Below are 27,516 nucleotides of genomic sequence, written 5' to 3' on the forward strand. Positions count from 1 at the left end.
GGTTTGGAGTTGGTAAGGGTGGCTGAGTAACCCTGGATAAGTCCCTTCTCACTGGTCCTTCGTGACTCTCTAGTATGGCAGTTCTCCACCTTAGATCTGTGGGGAATTTTCAAATGGGAAAAAATGCCATTTTTATTCTCACTAACTTCTGGTTTTCCTAGTATTTTATATATTGAAAAATATTATTCTAATTGCTACCGCATTGCTTGCCTTTTAAGTGGGTAGGGGAAGAGTGAGAGGGAGGAAGAGAATTTGGAACTCAAAAATTTTTAAAATAAGTGTTAAAAATAAATTAAAAAATAAAACCTTCAAAAAATGGGAAAAAAACCTACCACATTATTCTGAGAAGGGGTCCATGGGTTTCTCCAGGAGGTGCCCAGGCCATAACACAAAAAATGTGACAAATACTTAGAAGTCCTAGACGTTCCCTGATTAGCAATGGGGAAGGGATTTCCCACAGTAAGTGCAGGGGAACCTCTGTATGTTAGTGAAGGGAGGGAGCCAGAGCACAGACTGGGGGAAAGCCCACCTGCTGGAAAGATGTTGAATATAAACCATCGAAGCACTGTGTCCCTCTGAGGACCAGCCTAAGGAAGCTCAGAGAGGTCTGGAGGCCAGATGGGAGAAGAGTGGAAAGACAGTCACTGGCTCTGAAGTCAGAGGTCTTGGGTTCACTGCCTAGATGACCTTGGAGAAGTTCCTGGGCCTCAGTTGCCTCCGGGGTAAAATGAAGAACTTGGTCTCCATGGCCCTTTCAGCTCTCTACACCTCGGGTCCTATAGGCTCAAGTCATTCCTCAGGTCTCAGTCTCCTCTGTGACATAGGCAAGTTGGACCAGATGGCCTCTGAGGTACCTTCTGTGAGCCCTTGCTCCCTCCTCTCCCTTCTGAAATATAATAAATTCTGAGTGTCTCATCCATTCATGTGTCCTCCACCCCTCAACTCTCAGCACCATACTCTTTACAGACCTGGACCGTGTAAAAGCAGTAGACCCTAGATGTAGAGCAGGAAGGGGCCTTACACGTCAGAGTCTATACCCTTCATTTTACTATTGATTGTGAGACATGGGAGACAGCAGCACAGAACCACCCAGCATGGCATGCCCACACCAAAGAAGGCCCTGCGGTCTACAGACAAAGCAGAATTGTAGCAGCTCAAAAGAAACATGCGATGCTCAAATTTGGGCAGAGGAAGGCATTTTATTACGCTCCTCGAGAGAGTGGGTGTAGTGCTCACTGGAACACTCACCGATGCTCAAATTTAGAGACATCTCTACTCCAAATGTTCATATGGACTGTTTTTGCCCGACCTGCGGATGTGTGGATCCATATATGTATATGTCTAGGTGTCAGTATGTGGATATATGTGTCTGTGTCTATGTCTACATCTGTGTATGTGTGTGTTCAATGTCAGAAAGCTAGTTAAGCATCTTGGATGAGATTTTCCTGACTTCAAATCCAGTGCAATGTGCCCTAGGGTGGCCCCTAGTGGCTGTGGCTTAGTGGAATAAATTTGTACCTCCGCTTTTATTGGGTTTCATGGCCAGGATCTGTGGGGATGTAATGGGAGGGAGTGGCAGGGACCTCACTGGGGCCCCCTAGTGCAGCCAGAGAGTGAGACCCAGGCTAGGAGCCCCAGAGAAGTCTACATGAAACACCCTCCCTTTAGACACTCACGGAAAAGAAGTGATCTTTTCCCTATCTTCCCCACTCTTTCACCCAGGCCTCCTGTTCCTCTTGTGAGGGGGACCCACGGCTGCAAATCTCTTCAACTCTCTGATCTGCAGTTTCCTCATCTGTAAATTGGGATCCTAATAAAATTAAAAGCAGGACATCATAGTGGATAGAGATCTACTTCCTCAAAGTCAAGAAGATCTGGGTTTGAACCCCACCTCTCAAGTTACCTAACTTCTCAGGGCTTGAGGTCACTCTCTAAGATAGGGGTTCTTAACCCAAGGTTCATAGGGGTCCAGGGATAGATTACAAGGGATTTGTAAACTTGGAGAGGAAAAAAGAAACTGCATCTTTATTTTTCCAGAACTTTAACTGAAATGTACCATTTCCTTCTACTGTTTAAACCAAACACATTTTTCTAAGAAGGGCTTCACCAGACTGTCCAGGGGGTCTGTGACACAAATTAAGGTAAATACCTCTGCTCTAAGACTATGTAGATTTGGAATGGGGGGGGGGTTGCTCACCTGGAAGTTCTCTGCACATAACTTCCCTCCCAAAGACCACATTGCTATTGAGGGGGGATGGGGGGGGGTAGAAGGATTTATTTTTCCCTCACTCAGGACTTCAGGAAACTTTAATTGTAGGGAAGAGATAATGAAGCTACATGTGCTGCAGCTGGGGCCCAGCCCAGCCTCATAGATGTCACCTTCTACCTAGAGGGTCTAGGGATGAATTGGCAGCTTTGAACACACACATACCACACACACACACACACACACACACACACACACACACACACACATACACACACACCCTTTTCAAGAGCCCACTTTCCACTATGTGCTAAACACCTGTATTTTACATAGTGGTAAACTGAATTCTAGGGAGGCTTCTCCCTCTCCTAGCAGGAACCTTATTGAGGCAGTGTCTATACTGGCCAGCAACTCTCTGAAGTCCTTTCATGATTCTACCAGCCAATAAGAGGCCAGGAAATTTTGTCCTACATAGGATCCTGGGATTTGGATCTGGCTGGTACTTCAGAAGCCACAGTATCATAAAACTAGGACCGGAAAGGACCTTCCTGGTCAAATCGGTCCACTTCTCCTGGCTGTGGATGTCTCCAGGCTTACTGAACCCCCATGGTGGTCCCCCATGTATTTACTTACAAGGAGAAAATGATTGGCAAGGTGCCCGAGGCTGAGCCTGTGGTTTTCTGACCCGCTGTCAGAAAACACTGTCTGCCCTGTTGGTATTAGGAGGTTGGAGTGGGGCAGGCTTCAGAAAGCCCTGCCATGGCAGCTCAAGGAAGGGAGTGGCAGGGACCCCCCTGGTGCAGCCGGAGTGTGGGACCCAGGCTAGGGGCCCTAGACATGTCTGTGAAACACCCTCCTTTTAGACACTCACAGAAAAGAGCCATCTTCTTTTCCCATCTTCCCCACTCTTTCTCCCAGGCCTTCTGTTCCTCTCAGGAGGGGAACCTGAAGGCCAGGACTTACAGCTGCAAGTCTCTTCAACTCTTTGATCCTCAGTTTCCTCATCTGTAATTCCCCTTAGACACCCACAGACTCTTCCCCTGACAATAAGACCCAATGAAACAAGGTCAGAGGTAATGACATCAGTTTCTGAGGAACCTCAGCTTGCCTTCCTCCAGCTTCATGATGGGGACAGGACGGAGTGTCTTCCGACAGCAGGCCTGAGAAACAAAGGCTTCTCTGGAGCCTCTATCCTCACCTAATCGAAGGAGCACTGGACTTGGAGTCAGATGACCTGGGTACAAGTACTGGTTCAGCTTCTCATTGCCCGAGTGACCCTGTGGCCTCAGTTTCCCTATTTGTTAAGAAACCAAATGGTTTCTTATGTCGTTCCATGTCCCTCCGCCTTAGCCCTCCGATTAGGATTTCCTCCTTCAGATGGACTCTTTGGAGGCCAGGGGACTTACTCTCACCCAGATCAGGGTTTGGTCTCCGCCCCCTCCCCTCACCCCACCCCGCTTCCTCTCCCCCGCCACCGACTAGACCCGGCCCCCTCCTCCAATATCAGATTCCAGGTCATTCTAAAACTAGTTTTCCATTGACCCCACCAATCTCTCTACCACTCCCCCCAACCTCATCCCCCAAAGGACAGTTTTGGGGGCTCGGGTGTGGGGCGAAAGGCTAGAAAAGGCCGGAGCTTGACTGGAGGGGGTGTGACCAAAGGGTTGTCTCCTCCTTGATTGGCTGCCCCTCCAAGAAAGACTTCAAAAATTCCGCCGGTATTGAAGAAAAGTGGAAGAGGGCAGGGCCGGGGTGGGGTTAGGGGTGGGGAAGCAGCAGGAGCTAGGAGAATGACCATATATTTGTAGAATCCGACACCTTCCCGAGTTACCTTCCCTGGTTTGGAGTTGGACGTTATCCTTCCGGGACCCAGCGCAGCCAGGAGAATTGCAGGGGCCTTTCTCATCCTCTGTCGTGGCCAGCGTGAGTGCGCCAGGGTATAGGCTGAAGGTGCCCTTGTACCAGGGTATAGGCTGAGGGTCCAGAAGTAGGGGATCCTCTGGCGTCGAAGCTTGGAAAGAATCGGGGAAACTTGAGAAGGGTGAGCTCGAGGGTGGGTGGGGATCTCTAACCGTGCCTCCCTCCCCTCCCCCCCCCCCCACCATGAACTAGGGCTCCTTTCTCTTCTTTAACCCGCCACCCTGACCTCCCCAGCGCCTGCATGGGCTCCTCCGTCAATGCCCTCCAGCTTGCAACTTGTCTTTGACAAGCTGGTAAGTCCAGAGAGATCTGGGGAGAGGAGAGGAAAGGGGAAGCGGGCTTCGCGGGTTAGACTTAGGGTGTCCCTTGGCTGCATGAGGGAGGTGTAAGATGTGGGGAAATACCCTTCCTTGAGTGGAGAGTGAAGAAGAGGCGAGGTGGAAGTGTGGGGTGGGTAGAGCTGAATCTTCTGCCAGAGGATCAGACTTTCTGGAAAGAATGATTGTCTTAGAGAGTTAACTCTCTAACTTGGTACAGATGGTACAGAAAGAGTCTAGACTGAGAAGACTCCATTGGAAAGGCAGGAGGAAGGAGATGGCAGATCCAATGGGGCAAGTGATTCCTTAGGTCCTTCCTAATTCTAGCCTTGTTCCCTTTAAAAATAAGACCAAACTAGCCTCAAAAATACACTCCTATCCTATTTTCTGAGAAATCAGCTCTTAAGATCCCCTTCACTCTGCCCCTCTAATTAATTTTCCATTGATTTAGAATGGGAAGGGACCACACATCTATGCTGCCCTGGTGTCCTTACCCTTCTCACAAAGGTGTGACGGGGCAGAAAATGCCAAATTCCTGTGCCTTAGTGTTTCAGCCAAGGTCACCTTTGACTCCCCATTCTTTCTGAACTTCCCCCTTCCTTGCCAACTCTTGGGCATGGCTGGCTCCTGCCCTGGACTGGGATCAAGACTTGGCTCTGGAGAAACGGGACGCTCTTCCTGAAAACATTCCTGGGGAGAAATTCATTCCCTGCTTAGTGAGATTAGGGCAGCTCTGGAAGCATAAGGAGGAGGGAAGGACAATGGCTGGGGAGTGTGGGGGAGGCAAGGTAAGGCTCACCTAGCTACCAGGGAGCTATAGTCTATCTCCTACTCTTGGGGTAGCACCACTGTTCTCCCTTCCCCCTTTATCCTTTTTCCAAGTACTGGGACACATGGGCAGCCAGTGGGATGAAGAGAGCGCGGGCCTGGGACCCAGGAAAAAACTTAGATTTTGGTTATGATTCAGTTGCTCACTTGTGTGACCTGAGAAAGGTCCCTTCTTGATTCTTTGAGCCTAAGTTTCTGATCTGCAAAATGAATAGACTGGATCAAACATCTAGCCTGGTTCCTCATTTAACAAATGGGGAAACTGAGGCCCAAGATATAAAGGGGCTTCCCCAAGGCCTGGGGAGAGTCTGCTTTCTTAAAACCTTCCTGGATAGTGGCCCCTCCCCAACTGGAAGCTCTGGGTCCCCACAGCTCCCAGATAGCCCTAATTTTGCTGTGCTTGATCTCTTTGGCACCTTGTTGCCAGTAATTTGGACCTCCAACATGGAGTGTGCACAAATATAGTGGGAGATGTTCCACCTGAGGCCAAGCAGTAAGGAGAATATAAGATGGATGAGACAAAATTTAACCATGGGTAAGTGCTGAATCCTTTACCACATGCTTGCATTTAACTCTTGATTAGAAGCACCAAGCTGCTTTGGCCTTAGCTTTAGATGGCAGAGCTAAGATTCTGCATCAGGAAAAACTTCCCAGGCGAAGCTTCCCAGTAGCTGGAATGGACATTTTGAATAAGTAGAGAGTTCCCTGTCTCTGGAGGTAAAATATGTATCATGGTCACTTGTGAGACTAGATGAGGGCAGTAGGGTACTGAAGAAGAGAAGCCCTGGTGCTTCAGGGCAGGATTAAGTAAAAGTCCCTGTGGGGGTCTTCTAGCTCAGGCATTCTCTGAATGGTGGGTTTCAAAGGCTCTGGGACCCATGCTAATGATGAAGATATGCTGTCTTTTCCCAGCTTTATGTTGGAACTGGGCAAGGACAGCCTTAAAGTTGGACTGCACTTCAACCCACCCTTCAGCCACTTTAAGGATACCAAAATCACCATCTGCAACTCCACAAAGAACAATGTGTTGGTCAAAGAACAAAGAGAGAAGCACTTTCCCTTTGTGCCAGGGAGCTGGTTGGAGATAAGACCCCCCAGAATCAGAGCCTGAAATGTTCCACCTGGGAAAGACCCAAGAGATGATCTCATCCATCTCTTGTATTTGACGGAAGAGTCCTGGAAAAAACTAGAGGAGAAAGGAATTAGTGGATTATCAAGGATCAATGGAAAGAATCCCAGCACCCCTTAAGCTAGGGGGGAGGAAGAGGAGAAAAGGAGGGAGTTGTGAAGGGCTGGGGTCCCAATTGGCTAAAGAGAAGACTCAGTGGAAAAGTATATGTCTATATATATATATGTATGTGTATATGTATATGTATGTATCTATAGCTATAGAGAAACATGTAAACTTTATTGTAGCCTTTGGGGATGGGATGGGGGGAGAGGAAAAAAGAACACAGTAAAAAAGCTCACAGAAGAGAACAAAAGAAAACTCACAAGGAAGCAAAGATGGACAATTCTAAAAACAACACATGTTATTTATCATATAGTCTGTCTTGAAATGAAAATCTATTGTTATATATTTTGAATCCTCCCTTACATTCTGCTATGCACATGACATTTTTTTTTCTTTCTTTGCATTTAAGTCTCAATATTTAAGCTTATGATATGTTTTGTTTCTTTTCTCTATTCTGTATTTGTGTTCTGGCCCTTGAGTCTAAAATAAAATAAATATTTTTTTTAAAAAGAAGAAGACTGTACCAGAAGAAGGGCTGTACCAGGACACATAATAGGATCCTAGATGTAGAGCTGGAGAGAACCTCAGGGGCCGTCTAGTCTGACCCCCTCATTTTGCAGAAGGGGAAACTGAGACTCAGAATGAAGGAAGGATTTGCCCAAGGTCACACAGTATCCTGTAGGTAGATTTTGAACCCAGGTCTTCCATCTCCAAGCCCTGGGTTCTGTATTCATCTCCTTTGAAGGGAAACAGTTCAAAGTGAAGCTGCTTGGTGGCTCCGAGTACACTTTCCCTAATCGTCTGAACTTAGAGTCAATCAACTTCTTGGGAATTACTCATGACTTCAACCTCAGATCATTATCCTTCCACTGAGCTCTCCAATCAAGCTGCCTTCAGACCGCATTCTTGACTCTTGAGGCTCTCTTCTTCCTAATAAATGTATTGATGATGATAGCAGCAGATATTTTCTGTGTTATTCTGCTCTGGGAGATAGAGGGCTGGGTTTTGAGTTGGGAAAGATGGCTGAGTGACCCTGGATAAGTCCCTCTACCTCAATGGTACTCTGGTGACTTTCTGGTACAGGGGTCCTCCAACAGGATTAAATTTCTGATGGGGAAAAATGACATCTTTATTGTCACTAACTTCTGATTTTCCTAGTATTCTTCTGTGGTTTTTCATATATTTCTAAACATCAATCCAAATGAAGCTGTATTTTGTGTCTTTTCAGTGGGTTGGAAAAGGATGAGAGAAAAAGAGAGAATCTGGAACTCAACAATTTTTAAAATGAATATTAAAAATGAATTTTAAAAATCTAAAACTTTCATAAATGAAAAACAACCAAGACAATACCATGACATCTGGAGGCAAGATGGGAGTAGAGTAGAAAAACATTCACTGGCTGGTCTCTAGGAAACCAGCTCTTAAGATTCCCCTCCCCCTACCCCCCAATTACTTGTCCATTGATTTAGATGAGGAATGGACCACACATCTGTGCTGCACTGGTTCCCTCACTCTTCTCCAAAGGGAGAGGGAGGAGAAGCTAAGTTCCTTTAATTTAGTGCATCTGCCAAGGTCATTTTGATTTCCCTCGCAGTCTGTGTTGGGAATTGGCTGTGTGGCTGAGGGCAGGCCTTAATACCTCTCTAAGCCTGGTTTCTTGGGTCAGATGGTGGCCTTAGATCATGAGATGCACTCAGTGCACATGGACTCACTCTCCTCGAGCAGAGTCCAACCCTAGGAGAGAGATAGAGAGGGCCTGGAGGTGCTCATTACTAGTATGGCAGACTTCATAGCAGGGCTGGAGACTGAGGCAAGCTTACAAGATGCAGGGCAGCCAAGAGGACAATTTTTCCCACAATTCTACACCTCAAGCAGCTTAAATGTCCTATCTGATAAGTGGCCTTGCACTAATCAATCAGTGTTTCCACATTCCATTGATTGTATAAAGACACTTGGGGGGAGGGGACATTGGGAAATTGCACCTATTGCCTCTCTCCCAACTTAGAAAGTTCCTAATCTTTCCTCCAATTAGAAATCAGGTTATCTAATGTTGTATTAATTAATTAACCTCATTTGATTCATTGTTTTTCATGTATAAAAATCTGTCTCCCCCTGTATTTTGGGTACAGCCCTAAGGAGAGGAAGAGGTCTTGTCCTTGTATGTTGGGCACTAGCCAGGCATTGCTTAATACATCAATAAGCTTGGAAGCCCCAGCCTTTGTCTCCTCAGTCTTTAATCTTTCACCCATAACAACTGGAGGGTTGGTGCAATGATGGTTATCTGCTTTTTATACAGGAGGAAACTGAGATTCAGAGTGGAGATATGACTTACCCATGGTCACACTACTGGCAGTGCAGAGGTTTCGGGAGGGGGTGGTGCCAGGACTGTGGGAGAGATGAAGGGACTACAATCAGGCTCAGGATGTGAGGCACCTGGGGTTGGTAGGGGGCTTGGGAGGAAGGGAGCTGTGTCTGTTCTGCCCCACTCACTGCTGGGAGCTCCCTCTGCCTGGGGATAATGGTTTTTCTTTCTCCAACCTCTCCAAGGTTTACAGAGTCTTTCTCTTGCCCTTGAGATAGATGGTGGGAAAAGGAATAGTTAGGGGCATTGAGCTTCCATACATAAACCTTGCCAGCAAATACGGATGGGGCTGTCCTACAGGAGAGGATTGAGCCTGATCCTGCTCAGCCCCAGAGGCAGAACCAGCAGGGACTGGGGAAAGGTGCAGAGGGACCTTTCCATTCAATCCAACCATGGGAGCTGTCCAAAAGTGGAACCAGTGGATGCCATAGGGAATGAGTTTCCCAATATTGCAGGTCTTTAAAGGGAACCTAGTGACCATTTGGGGGGAATGTTTCAGAAGATTTTATTTCAATAGATGTCTGAGGTCCCTTCCAAGAGAAGATTTGATGATTCTGTTAGGGGATAGGGAAAGGGATCCAGATTTCTTTTTTTAAATTTATTTTTTATTTTTAGTTTACAACACTCAGTTCCACAAGTTTTTGAGTTCCAAATTTTCTCCCCCCTTTCTTCCACCACTCCCCCCTGCAATATCAATTATGTTGGGACTTTTTTTTTACTGTTTCAGAATGATAAATTAAGTGTCTTTGATTGAGTCTTACTAGGTGCAAAGCCCCAGGCCCAAACCCCTGTCTACTAGATGCTAAGCCTATGTAGGCATGAAGCCCTCAGGGTCCTAAAGGGAGTTGCTAAGACCAGAGCCAATAATAGGAGCCTAAGTTCTGGTCACTCAGATGATGTTTGATGATGGCTAAAGAGTGTATAAAAAGAGAGAACAGAGCTATTTGCTGAGGGCTCTCACTCTTGGAGGAGTGTTGATGTGGAGACTCTGGGCAGCTGTAGTTAAGAGCCCTCCAGCTTGTGAACTCAGATGTTGATGCCTTCTTGGTAACTATGAATTGTATTTGGCCTGTTTATAATGTATGGTTGTAATTTGTTAGTATTTACTCTGAAGTTCAGGGTGCTGGCTTTTTCCCCTGAACTAAGTGAGTTAATATGTATATGTTGGATTTAAAGCAAGATTGTTAACCCCCTAATATTACTTTCCTTAGTAAAGCAGATCAAAAGATCCTGTGCTGGCAGCATTCTTGTTGTTGGGCTTGGATTGGTCTTTCACCCCCACAACAGCGGCTAGCCAAACTGTTGAAACACCCCCTAAGATGGCATGTAATCCAACATAGGTTCTACATATGCCTTCACATTAAACTTATTTACACAATAGTCAAGTTATAAAGAAGAATTATAACCAGTGGAATGAATCATGAGAAAGAAGAAAAGAAACCAAAAGAGAAGGAAAAAAAAAAGAGAGAGCAGATAGTTTGCCTCAATCCGCATTCAGACTCCATAATTCTTTCTCTGCATATGGATAGCTTTTTCCTTCATGAGTCTTTTGGAGATGTCTTCGAACCTTGTATTGCTGAGAAGAGCCAAGTCTATCAAAGTTAGTCATCACACATACCATGTGCCTGTAATTGTGTATAATGTTCTCTCGATTCTGTTCCCCTCACTCAGCATCAGATCACCTAAGTCTTTCCAGGTTCTTATGAAGTCTGTCTGCTCCTCATTTCTTATAGTACAACAGTATTCCATTACATTCATAGACCACAACTTGTTCAACCATTCCCCAGTTGATGGGCATCCCCTTGATTTCCAATTCTTTGCCACCACAAAAAGAGCTGCTATAAATATTTTTGTACATTGTATGTACAGAGAACTTCTAGGTGACCAAAGTCCCCCCCAAACACAAGTCAGCACCTTCTCTGAAACTCAGAGTCTTAGAGCAGAGGTCCTTTGACTGCTTTGTGTCATTGACCTCCTGGCAGACTGGAGAAACCCGTCTGAGAAAAATGCGTTTTTATTTTTCAAATAGTAGAAGGAAATAGTATCACAGTTCAAAGAAAATAAAGATATTTCTTTTTTCCTCTCCAAACTCCTTGTGATTGATCCATGGGCCCTGGGGAGATCTGTGAAGCCCAGGTTAAGAACCCCTATCTTAGATGGTGACTTCAAGCACTGAGCAGTTAGGTGACTTAGGAGCTGGGATTTGAACCCAGGTCTTCTTGACTTTGAGGGAGTGCATCTCTATGATGCCCGACTTTTAATTCAAATGGGATCACAATTTACAGAGACTGTATATGTCTTACAGCTGCAGGTCTCCCTCCTAAGAGGAACAAGAGACAAGGGTGAAAAAGGAAGCAAAATGGAAGAGAAGATCCCTCCTTTTCCCTCAGGGAGTTCATGCTACTTCATTTCCTCCCCCAAACATCACCACCCCCCCACCTTTGGCTTAATGGAATCACAGGGGCCTGTGCCCTGCGACCTTGCACCTTTGTTTTATTGGTCTCAGTGGCAGAGGAGGGGTCTGTGGGTGGGTGGGGGAGGGTGTCACAGCTTCCTGGGACCCCTGGCCTGGGACCTAGTGGGAAAAGCCCCATACTTGGGGTCACAGGGACTGGGTAAAAGTCCTGGCTCAGCTCCTCAGGCCCAAGTGACCTCAGAGCCTCAGTTTCCACACTTGTTAAGAAACTAGGTGCTTTCTTAAGTTTCTCCACCCTTTGCCATCATCTAATTAGGATTTCCCCCTTCAGATGGACTCTTTGACTCTCAACCAGACACAGACTATGGCCTTCCCTCCAGAGTATGGCCCTCAGCCCCTTGCCGACAACATTAGGTTCTTTGTTCATTCTAAAACTAGTTTTCCATTGGGTCCCCCAATCTCTCTACCCTTTGCCCCAACCTCATACTCTAAAGGACAGTTGGGGTGGGTTGGATGTGGGGAAAAGGCTAGAAAAGAATGGAGCTTGAGGAGGGGTTGTCACCACCTTCCAAGAAAGACTTCAAAAATACTGGCGGCCCGCCCCTAATATGCCTGCCGCCCTCCCCTTTTGTACTCCAGCTTGGCAAAAAGTTCGACAGGGCTGGACTGGGGTGGGTGTTTGCTCTGGGCTAAGCAGTAGCCCAGAGCCTGACCGTCTATTTCAAGGGTACGACACAGCCTTCAGTTACCATCTCTGGGTTAGGGTTAGGAGTTGTCCTTCGGGGACCCAGCGCAGCCAGGAGAATCACAGGAGCATTTCTCACCCTCCATTATGCCACCAGGGTATAGGCTGTGGGTGTCCTTGTCCAAGTTGTAGGCTGAGGGTCCCAGGGTGGGGGATCCTCTGAGGTTGGTGCTTGGGGAGAATCCAGAGACTGGAGAACGCTGTGTTCCCGAGAGGGTAGGAATGCTCTGCCCTTCCTCTCCAGATGGGAGGGGGCACCTTTCCCTTCTCCATCCCTGAATCCTGATCCCTGCCCCTCCCATCCTCCCTCCCCTACCCACCTGTCTCTGGCTGCTGGTCCAAGATCTTTGACAAACCTGCTTCCCCACCTAGAAAGACCTCAAAAACTCTACCCTCCCCGCCCCTGAGATACGCCCCACCCCTTTCGTTGAGGGAAAGTGACAAAGCGGAGGCCTGGAGGCGTGTGCTGATGGGTACTCTCAGGAAACCCAGAGACTGACCAACTATTTAAAGGAACTGCCACCGCCCTGAGTTACCATTTCAGGGTTGGAGTTGGACTTTATCATTCCGAGACCCAGCACCACCAGGAGAATCGCCGGAGTATTTCTCACTGTCAGTCATGGCCAAAGTGAGTGTGCCAGGGGCTCCTTGTCCAGGTACACAGGCAGTTGGTCCAGAAGTGGGGGATCCTCTGGGCTTGAGGCTTGGAAAGCATCGGGGACACTCCAGGAGAGTGTGTTCGGGAGGGATGCTCTAATCACAGCACCCCGCATGTGGGCCGGGGCTTCCTTCTCTTTTACTTCTCTAAACCCCACCCTTGACCTCCCCAGCCCTTGTAAAGGCTGGCCCTTCCATGCCCTCTCCCTTGCAAATTGTCTTTGACCAGCTGGTAAGTCCAGAGAAATCCTGGGGAGAGTCGAGCAAGGAAGAAGTGGGACTTGGCATGGATTAAGTTAGGGTGTCCCCTGGCACTGAGGGGCTTCAGCAGCATGATGGTGGGGGCGGGATAGAATGTAGGGAATTCCCTTCCTTAAGTAGACAAGGAAGAGAAAGGGTAGAGGTGGTGTGGAGGCCAGGAGATGAAGCTTCTGCCAGAAGATCGGACTTGCTGGAATGAATGACTGGTTTGCAGAGTTGACTCCAACCCAGCCTCATGGTACAGAAAGAGTCCAGGCTGAGGAGGCTCCGTTGTAAAAGGAGGAGGCTAGAGATGGCAGAAGTGGGGCAAGGGGCAAGGGGGCAGGTCATTCCTTGAATCCTTCCTAATTCTAGCCCACTCTCCCACCTTTAAAAAATAAAAAAATATTGATCTCACCAATACACTACTTCCTTCTTCTCTAGAAAACCAGCTCCTAAGATTCCCTCCCCCCTGTCCCCCAACTACTCCATTGATTTAGAACAGGAAGGGATCCCACATCTGTGCTGCCTTGCTTCCCTTACCCTTTTACCCCAGGAAAGGAGAAGTTCAGTTCCTTTATCTCAGTGTTTCAGCCAAGGTCATACTTGATTCCCCATTCTTTCTGAACCTCCCTTGCCAATTCCCCTTCTCCTGGGCATGGCTGGCTCCTGGCCTGGATTGGGACCAAGACTTGGCTCTGGAGAAGGGGAAAGCTATTCCTGAAAACTTTCCTGGGGAGGCTTCTTTTAGCCCACTAAATGAGATGGAGGCAGTACTGGGAGAATGAAGAAGAGGGAAGGACAATGACTGAAGGTATTCTGGAGGCAAGGTAAGGTTTCCCTAGCTACCAGAGAGTTTTCCATTGAGCTATAGTTTATCTCCTACCCTTGGGGTAGCACCACTCTCCTCCCTTCCCCCTTTGTCCTTGCCCACGTGCCAGGATGTATGTGATGCCAGCCAAAGATGGTGCTGTGGTAGCCAGTGAGAAAGAGAGAACATGGTCTTGGGACCCAGGAAAAACTGGGATTCCACTTCTGATTCTGTGGCTCGCTTGTGTCACCTGGGACAGGTCCCCTCTTGCTTCTTGAAGCCTTGGTGTCCTGATCTGAAAATGAGGAACAGGCAAGATCAATCACGTAGGCTACTTCCTCATTTAACAAATGGGGAAACTGAGGCCCAGAGACTGGAAGAGGCTTCCTGAAGGTCACAGAGCTGGGAGTGACTCCCACTTCAGCACTAACTAGCCTGGGGAGAGTCTGCTTTCCTAGATCCTTCCTGGAGGGTGGCCCCTCCCCAAATGGAAACTCTGGGTCCCCTCAGCTCCCAGCCAGCCCTAACCTTGCTGTCCTTGCCCTCTTCAGGAAATTTTTGGCTGTCACTTGAACCTGAATCCTGGACAAAGCCTAACAATAGTGGGAGACACATTACCTGATGCCAAGTAGTAAGTGGGACTTAGGATGGATGAGACACAATTTACCCATGGGTGAGAACTGAATCCTGCACACACCTACTTGCAGTTGACCCTTTATTTGAAGCACCCAGCTGCCTTTGCCTCAACCCCAGATGGCAGGGCCATGACTCAGCATCAGGGAAAACTTCCTAACAGGAGCTACCTAGTACCAACAATGGCCAGTTTGGATAGGTAGTGAGCTCCCTGTCTCTGGAGGTAGCAAAATGTGTACAATGTGAACAGAGTGAAGAGAGGGGCGTAATGCAGAAGAGAAGCTATGGTGCTTCAGGTCAGGATTGGGTGAGAGTCCCTTTGTGGGGGGGATTCTAGCTCAGGGATTCTCCGAGGGGTGGGTTTCCAAGGCTTTGGGCCCCATGGCAGTGATGGAGATGTAACCTCGATTTCCAGTTTTGTAATCAATTTGGGCCAAGATGAGATGAACATTGACCTGCACTTCACTCCGCGCTTCAACCACTTGGGTGAACGAAACGTCATCGTCCTTAACAACCGTGTTAACAACAAATTTGGCAAGGAACAGAGAGAGATCCACTTCCCCTTTCGGAAGGGGGCCAGTGAGGAGGTGAGACCCTGAAATCAAAGCATGGATTGTCACAGCTGGAAGGACCCAAGAGATGATCTCATGTACCCCTTTCACTTGACAGAACAGTCCCAGAAGCAAACTCTGAAGGGGAAAAGATGAAAAGCTAGAGGAGAAAGGGGTAGTGGGTTTCCAAAGGTCAACAGCAAGAAGCCCAGCATGCCTTGAGCTGAAGTGGGGCGAGAAAGGGAGGGACTTGGGCTGGGCTCACAGTAGCTTCTAGGGTGTCCTATGACAAGTAATAGGACTTTGGATTAGGAAACGGAGAGAACCATCTGGTCTGACCCTCTCATTTTGCAGAGGAGGACACTGAAGCTCAGGTTGGAGAAGTAATTTGCCTGAAGTCATACAGGGTCTTGCAGCAAGCGTCTTGAGGTTGAATTTGAAACTAGGCCTTCTTGTCTTCAAGCCCAGGGTTCTCTGTTCACCTTCTGCCCTCTTCCCATTCAGATTGTCATAGAATTTCAAGGAAATGTCTTTGTGGTGACGCTGTCTGATGGCAAACAGGTGACTTTCCCAAATCGCAATGGAACAACAAGAATTGACTATTTGGGAGTTTACGGTGACGTTGTAATCAAAACATTGTTTTTTGTATGAGCCCTGCAACCAAACTGACTTCGGACCATTCCTGACTCTTGGGGTTCTCTTATTACTAATAAAAGTGCTGATGACGAGAACAGCTGACATTTTCTGTGTCACTCTGGTCTCAGAGACAGAAGGCCAGGTTTGGAGTTGGGAAGGGTGGCTGAGGGACGCTGGACAAGACCCTTCTTCTCAGTGGTCCTTCGGTGACTCACTAGGACAGGGTTTCTCCACCTGGGGTCTATGGGTAATTTTCTGATGGGGAAAAAATGCAGTTTTTATTACCATTAGCTTCTGGTGTTCTTAGTATGACTGTGTGTTTTATATGTTTAAAACCATTATTCCACTTTATAATGTATTACTTGACTTTTGAATGGGGAAGGGAGCGAAATTAGGAAGGGGAGAATTTGGAACTCTGAATTTAAAAAAAAGTTAAAAAATAAAACAAAAAGAAAACCTTCACAAAATGAAAAAACAACAACAAAACCATATTATTGTGTGAAGCGCTTCCCCAGACTGTCAGGAGCCCCGGCCACAACAGAAAAAGGTGATAAGTGCTCATAAGTCCTGGACAAACGCTGAATAGCAGTGGGGAAAGGATTTCCCACAGTAAGTTCCGGGGAGCCTCTGTATGTTACTGAAGGGAGGGAGCCAGAGCACAGACTGGGGGCAAGCCCACCTGCTGAAAAGATGCTGAACACAAACCAGAGAAGCACTGTGTCCCTCTGAGGACCAGTCTAAGGAAGCTCAGAGAGGTCTGGAGGCCAGATGGGAGGAGAGTGGAAAGACAGTCACTGGCTCTGGAGTCAGAGGTCTTGGGTTTGAGTTTGACCTCTGATTCTCTCTGTCTAGAAGACCTTGGAGAAGTCCCTGGACTTCAGTTTCCTCTGGGGTAAAATGAAGAGCTTGGCCTCCAAGGGACTTCCAACTCTCTAAACCTTGGCTCCTCTAGGCGCAAGTCATTCCCCAGGCCTCAGGCTCCCCTTCTCTGACTTGAGGAAATTGGACCACACAGCCTCTGAGGTGCCTTCTGGGAGCCCTTGGTCCCTCCTCTCCTCCTCTGAAGTATAATAAATTCCAGTATTTCTCCCTACCAGACAGGGAAGAAAGCAACAATCAGCTCTCAAACATTTGGGAAGCATAACTGGTTCTGCCTCAGCTCCCAATTCAAAGGCTTTGTATCACCACAGAATGAGCTCACAGGCAATGGACAAAGGATCCTGTAGGTCCTCTGAAATAGAGGTCAGGGCCTCCACAGTGCATGCTTAGAAATGAGTTTACCACTCCTGAGTCTGGCCCTGGTCCTAGGCCTGGTTGGCTGGGAGAGTCCCACTCACCACATCCACTCTCCCCAGAGCAGAAGGGGGGTGAACAGTCTTAAAATGTCTGGGGATCAGTCAGTCTAGTTCAGGCCCAGTGCCAAAGAGAGCAATGAGAGGGAGCCCCCAGGCCTAGGTGGAAAGAGCCTCTGGGTGCCTGGAGATTCAAAAATAAAAGCCAGGTTCCAGGGTAGTCTGTGCAGGGAACTGGTTGTGTGACTGAGAGCAGGCCTTGGTACCTCTCTGAGACTGGTTCCTTGGGTCAGATGATGGCCTTAGCTCATGAGATGCACTCAGTTCATATTGACTCAGTCTCTCTGAGGAGAGCCCAGCCCTGGGAGAGAGACAGAGAGGGTTTGGAGGTGCCCACTACTAAGTAGACAGTATGGCAGACTTGGTAGCAGGGCTGGAGACTGAAGGCACCTGACCAGATGCAGGGCAGCTAAGAGGACAGGTTATCATCTTACTCCCATTTCTTTCCCTCTGGTCTCTGTTCTCATCAGCCGATCCCTTCCCCAGTGCCCGTATCCTGGTCTAGTTTGGATGTTTCCCTCCCATCAACACACTCACAGAAAGACAGACAGATACATACACATACACACAGTCATGTACATACACATACACAGACACACACAGACACAGACACACACAGACACACAGACACAGACACAGATACAGACACACACACACACACACACACACACACACACACAGAGACACTGATTCTCCCTCCTCTGGGATCAGCACGTCAGGACCGGCCTCCCAGCTCCCCAAGGAACCTAGTTATCTCTCCTCCCTTTATGTTGGGCTAGTTGTCCTCTCCAGGGACACCATTACCTCCTGCTTCCTTCTCCTGGGTGCAATTTCTCTAATGACATCATCCCCTCCCCCTCCTCATCAACCCCTTGTATCAGTGCCCACTTCCCCTTTCTCTCTGCTCTGAAGTTCGATGCTGCCCTAACCTCTCTTCTTTTACCCCACTCCCTCTCTTCCAGACCCAGGAACTATGACTATGGAGGCAAGGGATGCCTCAGTTTCCTTCTCTGTAAAAATGAGGGTGTTATTCTAAATGACCTCTGAGCTCCCTTCCACCTCTGAAACTATAATTCTAAGGGGCCCTTTTTTGGAACACTCTGTACCATTAATTATCCAACCCCTGTTTTTGGCCTGGTTTAGGGGCTTCCCCCCCCCACACCTTCCAGTGGGTTCATCTTGGGGCCCTGGATCCAACTGAGTCAATCAGCCTGGTTCAAAGTTCTAGAACATTAAGTGTGGGTCATTGAGTTCTGTCACCTAAATAACCAATCAGAAGGCTAGATTCCATTGAAGTTCTTGCTTCTAGTGGGACATTGGGAGAGGGTGCCCTGAGCACCGACTAAAGAGGCCATGTTGCTCCTGCCCAGATTTTGAGTGGAAAGAGGACCCTGCTCCCCAAGGGCTATGATGGACATGGTGGGATCCTTGATCTCTTTCCCTGGCACTGTTGATGTGCTTGTCCCCCCAGCTTGGGCCTTTTGGCTTCCTAGTTTATTTATTAAGGCGTCAGGATGTTCCAGGAAGGGTCACCACAACCGCTCTAAATATACCTAACTCTCTTCCCCCCCCATCCTAGAAACTTGGAACTAAATAAATTTTAATGGAGCCTTTCCTCAGAGCTGTCCTGCCCATACTCAGCTGGCCAGTGTCTGGCCTAAAACAGTCACCACATTCCCACCAATGCTGGAAAAGCCTAAGTGAAGGTGGGACTATGAGCAGGGACACCATATCTCTGGTCTGAATAAGCTGAGTCCTGAAGGTAGATTAAGCCTTAGAGGGGCTCTAGTGGCCATCCTAGGTAGGCTGGGCAGACCCAGGACAGGTCACCCAATGCCTCCTTCATTGAGAGCATCTGGTCATTTGTTGGAGGGAAAGGATGACTAGGACCAGAGCCCCGAATGGAGAGGGGCATCGAGCAGAGGAGGGTCGTTGACTTCCCAGGCCCCCTTGGCTGCTCTGTGTCACCTGTGAGGAAGGGGAAGGTAGGAGAGACCTGGGTTAGAATCCTGACACTGCCCTTCAGCTGTGTGACTCAGGGTATCACCTGCCCATAAAGAACCTCAGCTTCTTGTAAATTGTGGGAACATGATCGAGAAGAAATAGAGAAAGAAACTGAGAAACATAGCCCCCTTCAGAGCTGCCCTGAGAATGGGACCTCTTCCAGAATGTCCAAGGGAAGATATTTGCTGGCACCAGAGGGCTACAGGAGGAGTATAGGACTTAACATATGCTGATTAGATGGACATTGGGAGTGGGTACAAGGGTACAAGGAGACTCAATCCTAGTTAATACTGATGATCATTTTTGCTGTGCTTTGGCCTTCTGATTCATGGAATTTGTGTGTATGGTGAACTTTTCTTGGTTACTCTGTGGATCTGTATGTCTCCCTTCTCAAAGTTAATCCATTGTATGGATTGTAAGTAGCTCCTTCTAGAGCCTGACGTAGTTAATGCTGATCGTTAATTTATGAAAATGCTGCTGGATTTAACTCATCGATAAGTGATTCAGGGGAGGAGTGGGGTTTCCACTTCGCCATCAATCAAAAGGGAGAATTGAGGGGATGGAGGGGAGTAGAAAAGCAAGTTATTAATTCTGGGAACTGAGTGATCTATACTGACTCCATCCTGGAATTCAATTCTGCAGCTAGCCCAGTTCCCTTTCTATTCGATCCTGAGTCTAGCCCAAATTCTTTCTCAGGAGAAAATATTTTTCAACTGTGCGAATTGAGAGAAGGTCTTATTGTATTGTTTGAACCTAGCCCTCCGTGGCTGGGAAGGGGGACTGCCTCTCCCTGCTGCTTAGAGACCCTTAACTAAGGGCCTAAGCTATGGGGACCAGAAATCTGGCCAGGTCCAAAATTGATGTAAGGAGTTTTCCCACAATTCTACATTTCAAGCAACCTAAAAGTCTTCCCTGAAAAGTGGCCCTGTACTGATCAATCAGTGTTTCCACATTCCTTTCATTATATAAAGACACTTGGGGGGAATGGAACACCTCTCTTCCTGAATTCAGGAAATTGCACCTGTTAACTCTTTCTCTCCCAATTTAGAAAGTTCCTAATCTTTCCTCCAATTAGAAATCAGATTATCTAATATTGTGTTGCCTTTTAGTTAATTGGCCTCATATGATGAATTGTTTTTCATATTTAAAAACTTATCTCTCCCTATATTTGAGGTGCAGCCCTGAGGTGAGGAAGGGACCTGGTTCTTGTTTGTTGGACAGTTGCCAAGCATTTCTTAAGACATTGATAAGCTGAGAAGAGGCAGCCTATATCTCCTCAGTCTTTAATCTTTCACCCATAACAGCTAGGGAGGGGGTTGGTGCGAGGATGGTTATTTCCTTTTCATAGAGGAGGAAACTGAGATTCAGAGTGGAGATATGACTTGCCATGTGTCGCACAGCTGGCAGTGCAGGTGATGGAGGTGGGGGTGGTGCCAGGACTGTGGGGGAGATGAAGGGGCTGCAATCAGGCTCTAGATGTGAGGCCCTTGGGGCTGGTGGGGGGCTTGGGAGGAGGGAAGCTCTGTCTGTTCTGCCCCACTCACTGCTGGGAGCTCTCTCTGACTGGGGATCATGGTTTTTGTTTCTCTAACCTCTTCAAGGTTTGTGGAATACTTCTCATACCGTTGAGATAGACGGTGGGAGAAGGAATAATTAGGCGTGTTGGGCTTGAGTACTTGAACCTTGCCTGCAAATATAGAAGGGCTGTCCTACAGGACAGGACAGGACAGGAGAGGATTTAGCTTGGCCCTGTTCAGCCCCAGAGGCAGAGGGACCTTTCCATTCAATCCAACCATGGAAGCTGTCTAGAAGTGGAACCAATGGATGGCATAGGGAACGAGTTACCTGTTGTGGGAGATCTTCAAAGGAAGATGACCTCTGAGGGGAAGGTTTCAAAGGAAGGTTTTATTTCAATAAATGTCTGAGGGCCCTTCCAAGTAGAGATTTGAAGATTCTGTTAGGGGATGGGAACACAGGGACTCTGATGACACTGTATGTATCCAGAGCTCCTAGGTGAACAAACATGCTCTCCCCTTCCAAATAAAAGTCAGCACCTTCTCTGAAACTTAGAGTCTTAGGGCCTAAGTCTTTTGTGTCAATGACCCCCTGGATAGTCTGGTGAAGCCCTTCTGAGAAAAAGAATGTGTTTTTTTTAAATAGTAGAAGGAAATAGTATGTTTCAGTTAGCTTTCAGTGAAAATAAGGATCTAATTCCTTTTTTCCTCTCCAAGTTCACAAATGTTGCTAATAATTTCTTAAATAAATAGTAGTTATAGTTTATAAAATAATAAAATTCCTTCCCTGCTTAATGAGCAGAGGACAACTCTGGGAACATGAGGAAGAGAGCAGAACAAGAGCTGGGGAGTGGGGGGAGGGGAGGCAAGGTAAGGCTTCCCAAGCTACCAGAGAGTTTCCCCATTGGGCTAGAGTCTATCTCCTACCCTTGGGGTAGGACCACTGTCCTCTCTTCCTCCTTTATCCTTGCCCAAGCACCAGGACACATGCAATTCAAAAAGAAGATGGCACTGGGGCAGCCATTGGGTTGGGGAGAGCATGAGCCTGGCATTCAGGAAAAACTTGGGTTCCACTTCTGATTCCCAGGGACACTGCTGTGACCTGGGACAGCTCCCTTCTTGCTTCTTGGAACCTCAGTTTCCTGATCTGAAAAATAAGTAGAGGACTGGATCAATCATCTAGCCTTGTTCCTCATTTTACAGATGAAGAAACTGAGGCCAAGCTGTCCAGAAGTGGAACTAGATGATGCCATGGGGAGTGAGTTTCCCATTGCTGGAAGTCTTCAAAGGGAACATAGACGATTGCTTGGTGCAAGTTTTTCAGAGGAAGATTATATTTGTAGAGACTCCTTGAGGACCATTACAAGTGGAAATTTGATCATTCTGTAAGGGGAGAGAGACAGGCATCTGACCTGTTTTGTATCTATAAGGAATTCCCAGGAGAGCAAACTCCGCTCCAGAACCACGTCAGCACCTTCTCTGAAACTTCAAGTTTTACAGCCTAAGTCCTTTAACTGGTTTGTGTCATTGCTTCCACCATCCCCTGAGACCCTGAGCAGTCTGGTGAAGCTGTAGTGACAAAAAGTTTTTTATGTATAAAAGGACTAGTACATTTCAGTTACAGTTCAGTGGAAATAAATATGTAATTTACTTTTTCTTCTCCAAGGTCACAAATCCCTTGTAGTCTATCCACGGACCCCAGGGAGATCTTTGGAGACCAGGTTAAGAACTGCTATCTTAGGGATCTCAAGCCCTGAGAAGTTAGATGACTTGGGATGTGGGATTTGAACCCAGGTCTTCTTGACTTTGAGGGAGTCCATCTCTATCCACTATGATGCCTTACTTTTAATTCTACTAGGATCCCAATTTACAGATGAGCAAACTGAGGATCAGAGACTATGTTCGGCTTGCAGGTGCAGGTCCCCCTCCTGAGAGGAACAAGAGACAAGGGTGAAAAAGGAAGCAAGATAGAAGAGAAGATCCTTTCTTTTCCCTCAGGGGCCCATGCTCCCTCTTCCCCTCCCCCATCAATCCCCCATTGGTTTAATTCCATTGGTTTCCTGGAATGACAGGGGCCTGTGCCCTGGGACCCCGCACCTTTGTTTCATTGGTCTCAGTGTCAGGGAGGAGTCTGTGGCTGCTGGGGTGGTGGTGGGGTGTCACAGCCTTCCTGGGACCCCTAGCCTGGGACCTAGGGGAAAATGCCCCATACTTGGGGTCACTGGGCCTGGGTAAACGTCTTGGCTCAGGTCCTCATCCCTAAGCGACCCCAGGGCCTCAGTTTCCACACTTGTTAAGAAACTAGGTGTTTTCTTAAGGTTCTCCACCCTTGCCATGGTCTAATTAGGATTTCCCCCTTCAGATGCTCTCTTTGGAGGCCAAGGGGCTAACTCTCACCCAGACCCAGACTATGGCCTGCCCTCCAGAGTATGGCCCCCAGCCCCTTCCCACCAACATTTGTTCATTCTAAAATGAGTTTTCCACTGGATCCCCCAATCTCTCTATTGCTGGCCCCAACATTATCCCCTAAAGGACGGTTGCGGGGAGGTTGGATGTGGAGAAAAGGCTACAAAAGAATGGAGTTTGATGAGAAGGGGGTGTGGCCACAGGGGTGTCACCACCTTGCTTGGCTGAGCTTCCAAGAAAGACTCCAGAAATTCCGGCAAACCCATCCCTGATATGCCGTCCTACTCTTTGGTAATTCACCTTGGCAAAAAGCTCCAGGGGGCGGAACTGGGGTGGGGCGTTTGCTCTGGCCTCAGCAGTAGCCTAGAGCCTGACCATCTATTTGAAGGGTCTCACACGGCCCTCTGTAACCATCTGTGGGTTGGAGTTGAACATTGTCCTTTGGAGACCCAGCAGAGCCAGGAGAATCACAGGAGCATTTCTCACCCTTCATTATGCCAACAGTGAGTGTGCCAGGGTATAGGCTGTGGGTGTCCTTGTCAAGGGTGTAGGCTGAGGGTCTAAGGCTGGGGGATCCTCTGGGGTTGCTGCTTGGAGAGAATCCCAGAGACTGGAGAAGGCTGTGTTCCCCAGAGGGTGGGAATGCTCTACTGTTACTCTCCAGATGGGCTGGGGGCACATTCCTCTTCTTCTTCATCCCTGCACCCTCATCTTCCAAGCCCTTGCAAGAGTTGCCCCCTTCCTCCCCCCCCACCACCACCTTGAAACTGTCTGCTATACCTGGTTGCTGGTCCAAGGTCTTTGACAAGCTGGTAAGTCCAGAGAGATCCTGGCGGGGGGAGCAAGGGAAAATGGGACTTGGCATGGATCAGAGTAAGGCAGGGATGGGGAACCTGTGGCCTCAAGGTCATATGTGGCCCTCTAGGTCCTCAAGTGTGATCCTTTGACTGAATCCAAACTTCCCTGAACAAATTCCCTTAATTAAAGTATTGGCTGCACCCAAGGATCTAGAAGGTACATATGGTCTCTCTAGAATGAAGGTTGCCCAACCCTGGAGTAGGTTGTCCCTTGGCTGTTAGAGGCTACATTTGCATGGTAGGCTGTAGGGAATCCCCTTCATTGAGTGGAGAGTGAAGGAGAAGAGGTGAGGTGGAAGTGTGGGGTGGGTAGGGCTGAATCTTCTGCCAAGGGATCAGACTTTCTGGAATGAATGTCTTAGAGAGTTAACTCCAACCAAGGGGGGTGGTACAGAAAGAGTTCAGGCTGAGGAGGCTCCATTGGAAGAGGAGGAGGCTGGAGATGGCCAACTGGGTGGGGCAGGAGGCAGATGATTCCTCAGGTGCTTCCAAATTCTCATCCTATCCCCTTTAAAAACAAGACCCAATTAACCTCACAAATACACTTCTCTCCTCTTCTCTAGGTAACCAGCTCACAAGATAACCCTCCCCCTTACCCCCCCCCCATCACTCCTCCTTTGATTTAGAACAAGGAGAAGCCCCACACCTGTGCTGCCCTGGTTCATTTACTCTTCTTTTGGAGGGGTGGGGGACAGGAGATGATAAAGTCCTTGTCCTTAATGTTTTTGCCAAGGTCACCCTTCAACAAGGTCTTTCTGTACCTCCCCTTCCATTCCAACTCCCCTATTCCTGGGCATGGCTGGCTTCTGCCCTAGATTGGGACTAAGGTTTGGCTCTGGGGATTAGGAGAAGCTCTTCCTAAAAACTTTCCTGGGGAGGAATACCTTCCCGCTAAGTGAGATGAGTGCAACTTTGAGAGAATGAAGAAGAGGGCAGGACAATGGCTGGGGAGAATGGGGAAGGCAAGGTAAGGCTTACCAAGCTACCAGGGTGTTTTCCCATTGAGCTATAGTCTATCTCCTGCTCTTGGGGTAGCACCAAGTTTCTACCTTGCCCCTTCATCCTTGCCTAAATACCAGGATACATATGATGCCAGCCAAAGATTGTGCTGTGGTAGCCAGTGTGACAGAGAGACTGTGGTCCTGGGACCCAAGAAAAACTTGGATTCCATTTCTGATTCTGTAACTCACTCTTGTGATCTGGGATAGGTCCACTCTTGCTTCTTGGAACTTCAGTTTCCTGATCTGCAAATGAGGAATAGACTGGATCAATCATCTAGGCTAGTTCCTCATTTGACAGATGAGGAAACTGAGGCCCAGAGACATGAATGGGCTTGTCCAAGGTCATAGAGCTGGGACTGATGTTGTCTTCAGCACTAACTAATGTGGAAGAGAGTCTGCTTTCCTAGATCCTTCCTGGAGATTGGCTCCTCCCCAACTGGAAGCTCTGGGTACCCTCAGTTCCCAGTCAGACCCAACCTTCCTCTATTTGGTTTCTGCAGAGATTTGATCTTCGGGACATTAACCTCCAACCTGGGACACGTGTAGTAGTAAAAGGAGACATACTGCCTGAAGCTAAACAGTAAGTGAGATAGTAAGGATGAGACAAAATTTAACCCTGGGAGAGAGCTGAATCCTTTACACACCTGCTTGCACTTGACTCTTTATTGACCACCACAAAGCTGGTTCTGCCTCAGCCCCAGATGGCAGGGCTAGGACTCAGCATCAGGGAAAACTTCCTAGCAGGAGCCACCTAGTACCTGGAATGGACAGTTTGACTAGGTAGCGAGCTCCCTGTCTCTAGAGGTAGTGAAATGTGTATCATGGTCACTTGTTAACAGGGTCATGCGAGGAGGGGATTGCAGAAAGGAAGCCGTTGTGTTTCAGGGCAGGGTTGAATGAGAGTCCCTTTGGGGGTCTACTCCTTTGGCACTCTCTGAGTGGGGATTTCCAATGCTCTGGGCCCCATGTCACTGATGGAGATGTATTCTCTATTCCCAGATTGAAAATTAACCTGGGCCAGGATGATCTTAACCTTGGCCTGCACTACAACCCACGCTTTGACTTTGCTAATAGTTACAGCGTTGTTGTCTGCAATAGCAGGAAAGGGGGCACGTGGGAAATAGAACAAAGAGTGACCGACTTCCCATACGTGCCAGGGACCACGGTGACGGTAAGAGCAGAGATTCAGACCATAAAATAGATCTGGGAAGGACTCAAGGGATGCTCTCAACTCACCCCCCTCACCCCCCCACTCCACCCCCCACCCCCCGCCACCTTGCATTTGAAGAAGAGTCCTGGATGGGGCAGCTAGGTGGCGGAGTGAGTAGAGCACCAGCCCTGGAATCAGGAGGACCAGAGTTCAAATCCAGCCCCAGACATTTGACACAATAGCTGTGTGACCTTGGGCAAGTCACTTAACCCCAATTGCCCTGCCTTCCCCCCTCCAAAAAAAAAAAAAGAAGAGTCGTGGAAACAAAGTCTGTTGGGGAAAAGATGAAAAGCTAGAGGACAAAGGGTTCAACAGATCTCAATGGCAAGAAGCCCAGCATGCCTTGACCTGGAGCGTGGGTTGAGGGGGGGACGGGTGGGAGTCAGGAAGGGCTGTGGTCCCAATAGGATAATAGAAGACTCTGGTATATCCCAGGACATCTAATTGGATCAAAGAATTTGAGCTCCAAAGAACCTTAGGAGCCAGCTAGTCTGACCCCTTATTTTGCAGAATAGGAAACTGAGATTCAGAATGAAGAAATGCTGTGCCCAAGGTCACACAGTATCTTGTAGCAAGTGTTTTGGGGTGGAACTTGAACCCAGGTCTTCCTGTCTCCAATCCCAGGGTTCTGGGTTCAGCTCCTTCTGTCCTCTCCCCATCCAGGTTTCCATAACCTTTGAAGAAGATCTGTTTAGAGTGAGGCTGCACGATGGCCATGAATTCACTTTCCCCAATCGCCTTGACTTAAAAAAAATAAACTTACTGGGATTTGATGGGGACTTCAATGTTAGAAGGGTGGACTTTGAATGAGCGCACCAATCAAGCCAGCTTCAGAACATTTCTGCCTCCGGGGTCTCTCTTTTTCCTAATAAATGTACTCATGACCAGAGCTGAAAAGAAAATTTGACTTTCAAACACAAGAATCAAGAGGAGCATGAAAAGGCTTGAGAGCTCCTGAAGTCTCTGCTGCTGCTTTCACCACCACGAAGTTCCATCACTGGGCTTGCATCTGTGATGCATAAATTCATTTAGGACATTCTGGCCTCACTCAGTATGCCTGCAATCTGACTCTAATCTTATTCTTAGCCAGACATTGAAGGACTGTTTACTACCCAGGAAGACTGGCCACCCATCCCAGAATCAGACATTCCTAAACATTCCTTTCCCATCAATCACACATTTTAATTGGCAAAATGCTTTCTTGGTTAGAAGTGACTACTAAAGGTGGGTAGTCCTGAGCCATCTTTGGGAGTCCCTCCATCCCATGGTGGTAGCCCAAGACCCTCCTACTGGGCCTCTGGAGGCTGACCTGGGACTTCTTGCGTGATCTAGATGTAGATAATTCCACCATCAGTGTTGATCAGTTGGGGTAAGATTGTGACATACCTGTTGAGACTTACTGACTGTGGCATAGCTGTTGAGGCTTACTTATTGTGGAATAATTATTGACATTTACTGATTATGACATAACTATTGAGATTTACTGATTGTGACATAATTATTGTTCACTTACTGATTGAGACCTTTATGTATATATATAATCTCAAACTTGAGACTGGGTCATTTCTGAACTAATCTGAACTGAAACTAAATTAAACTGCAGCAAATAAGTTTGC

General features: G+C 47.8%; 1 protein-coding gene across 1 annotated transcript; it reads left to right on the forward strand.

Moving 5' to 3' along the window:
* The first annotated feature begins 12,647 nt into the window (after nucleotides 1-12,647).
* LOC118851370 (galectin-9B-like) lies at nucleotides 12,648-26,710 on the forward strand. Its single transcript, XM_036760811.1, has 10 exons — nucleotides 12,648-12,684; nucleotides 12,859-12,917; nucleotides 14,288-14,367; nucleotides 14,707-14,956; nucleotides 15,425-15,481; nucleotides 22,789-22,853; nucleotides 23,497-23,644; nucleotides 25,191-25,270; nucleotides 25,690-25,861; nucleotides 26,564-26,710. Exons 1-10 carry the CDS (start codon nucleotides 12,648-12,650, stop codon nucleotides 26,708-26,710), a joined length of 1,095 nt encoding a protein of 364 aa, XP_036616706.1.
* Nucleotides 26,711-27,516: the final 806 nt, after the last annotated feature.

Source organism: Trichosurus vulpecula, chromosome 5 (genome assembly GCF_011100635.1).
Source record: "Trichosurus vulpecula isolate mTriVul1 chromosome 5, mTriVul1.pri, whole genome shotgun sequence".
In the NCBI taxonomy this organism is placed as follows: domain Eukaryota; kingdom Metazoa; phylum Chordata; class Mammalia; order Diprotodontia; family Phalangeridae; genus Trichosurus; species Trichosurus vulpecula.

What these genes read in the sequence shown, in the direction of transcription:
- LOC118851370 (XM_036760811.1), top strand. Translation starts at nt 12,648, where the DNA reads ATGGCCAAAGTGAGTGTGCCAGGGGCTCCTTGTCCAG. An exon ending in ACTATGGCCTGCCCTCCAGA is followed by an intron (nt 22,854 to 23,496) that starts GTATGGCCCCCA and finishes GTTACTCTCCAG; the next exon opens with ATGGGCTGGGGGCACATTCC. An exon ending in TGCCAGGGACCACGGTGACG is followed by an intron (nt 25,862 to 26,563) that starts GTAAGAGCAGAG and finishes CTCCCCATCCAG; the next exon opens with GTTTCCATAACCTTTGAAGA.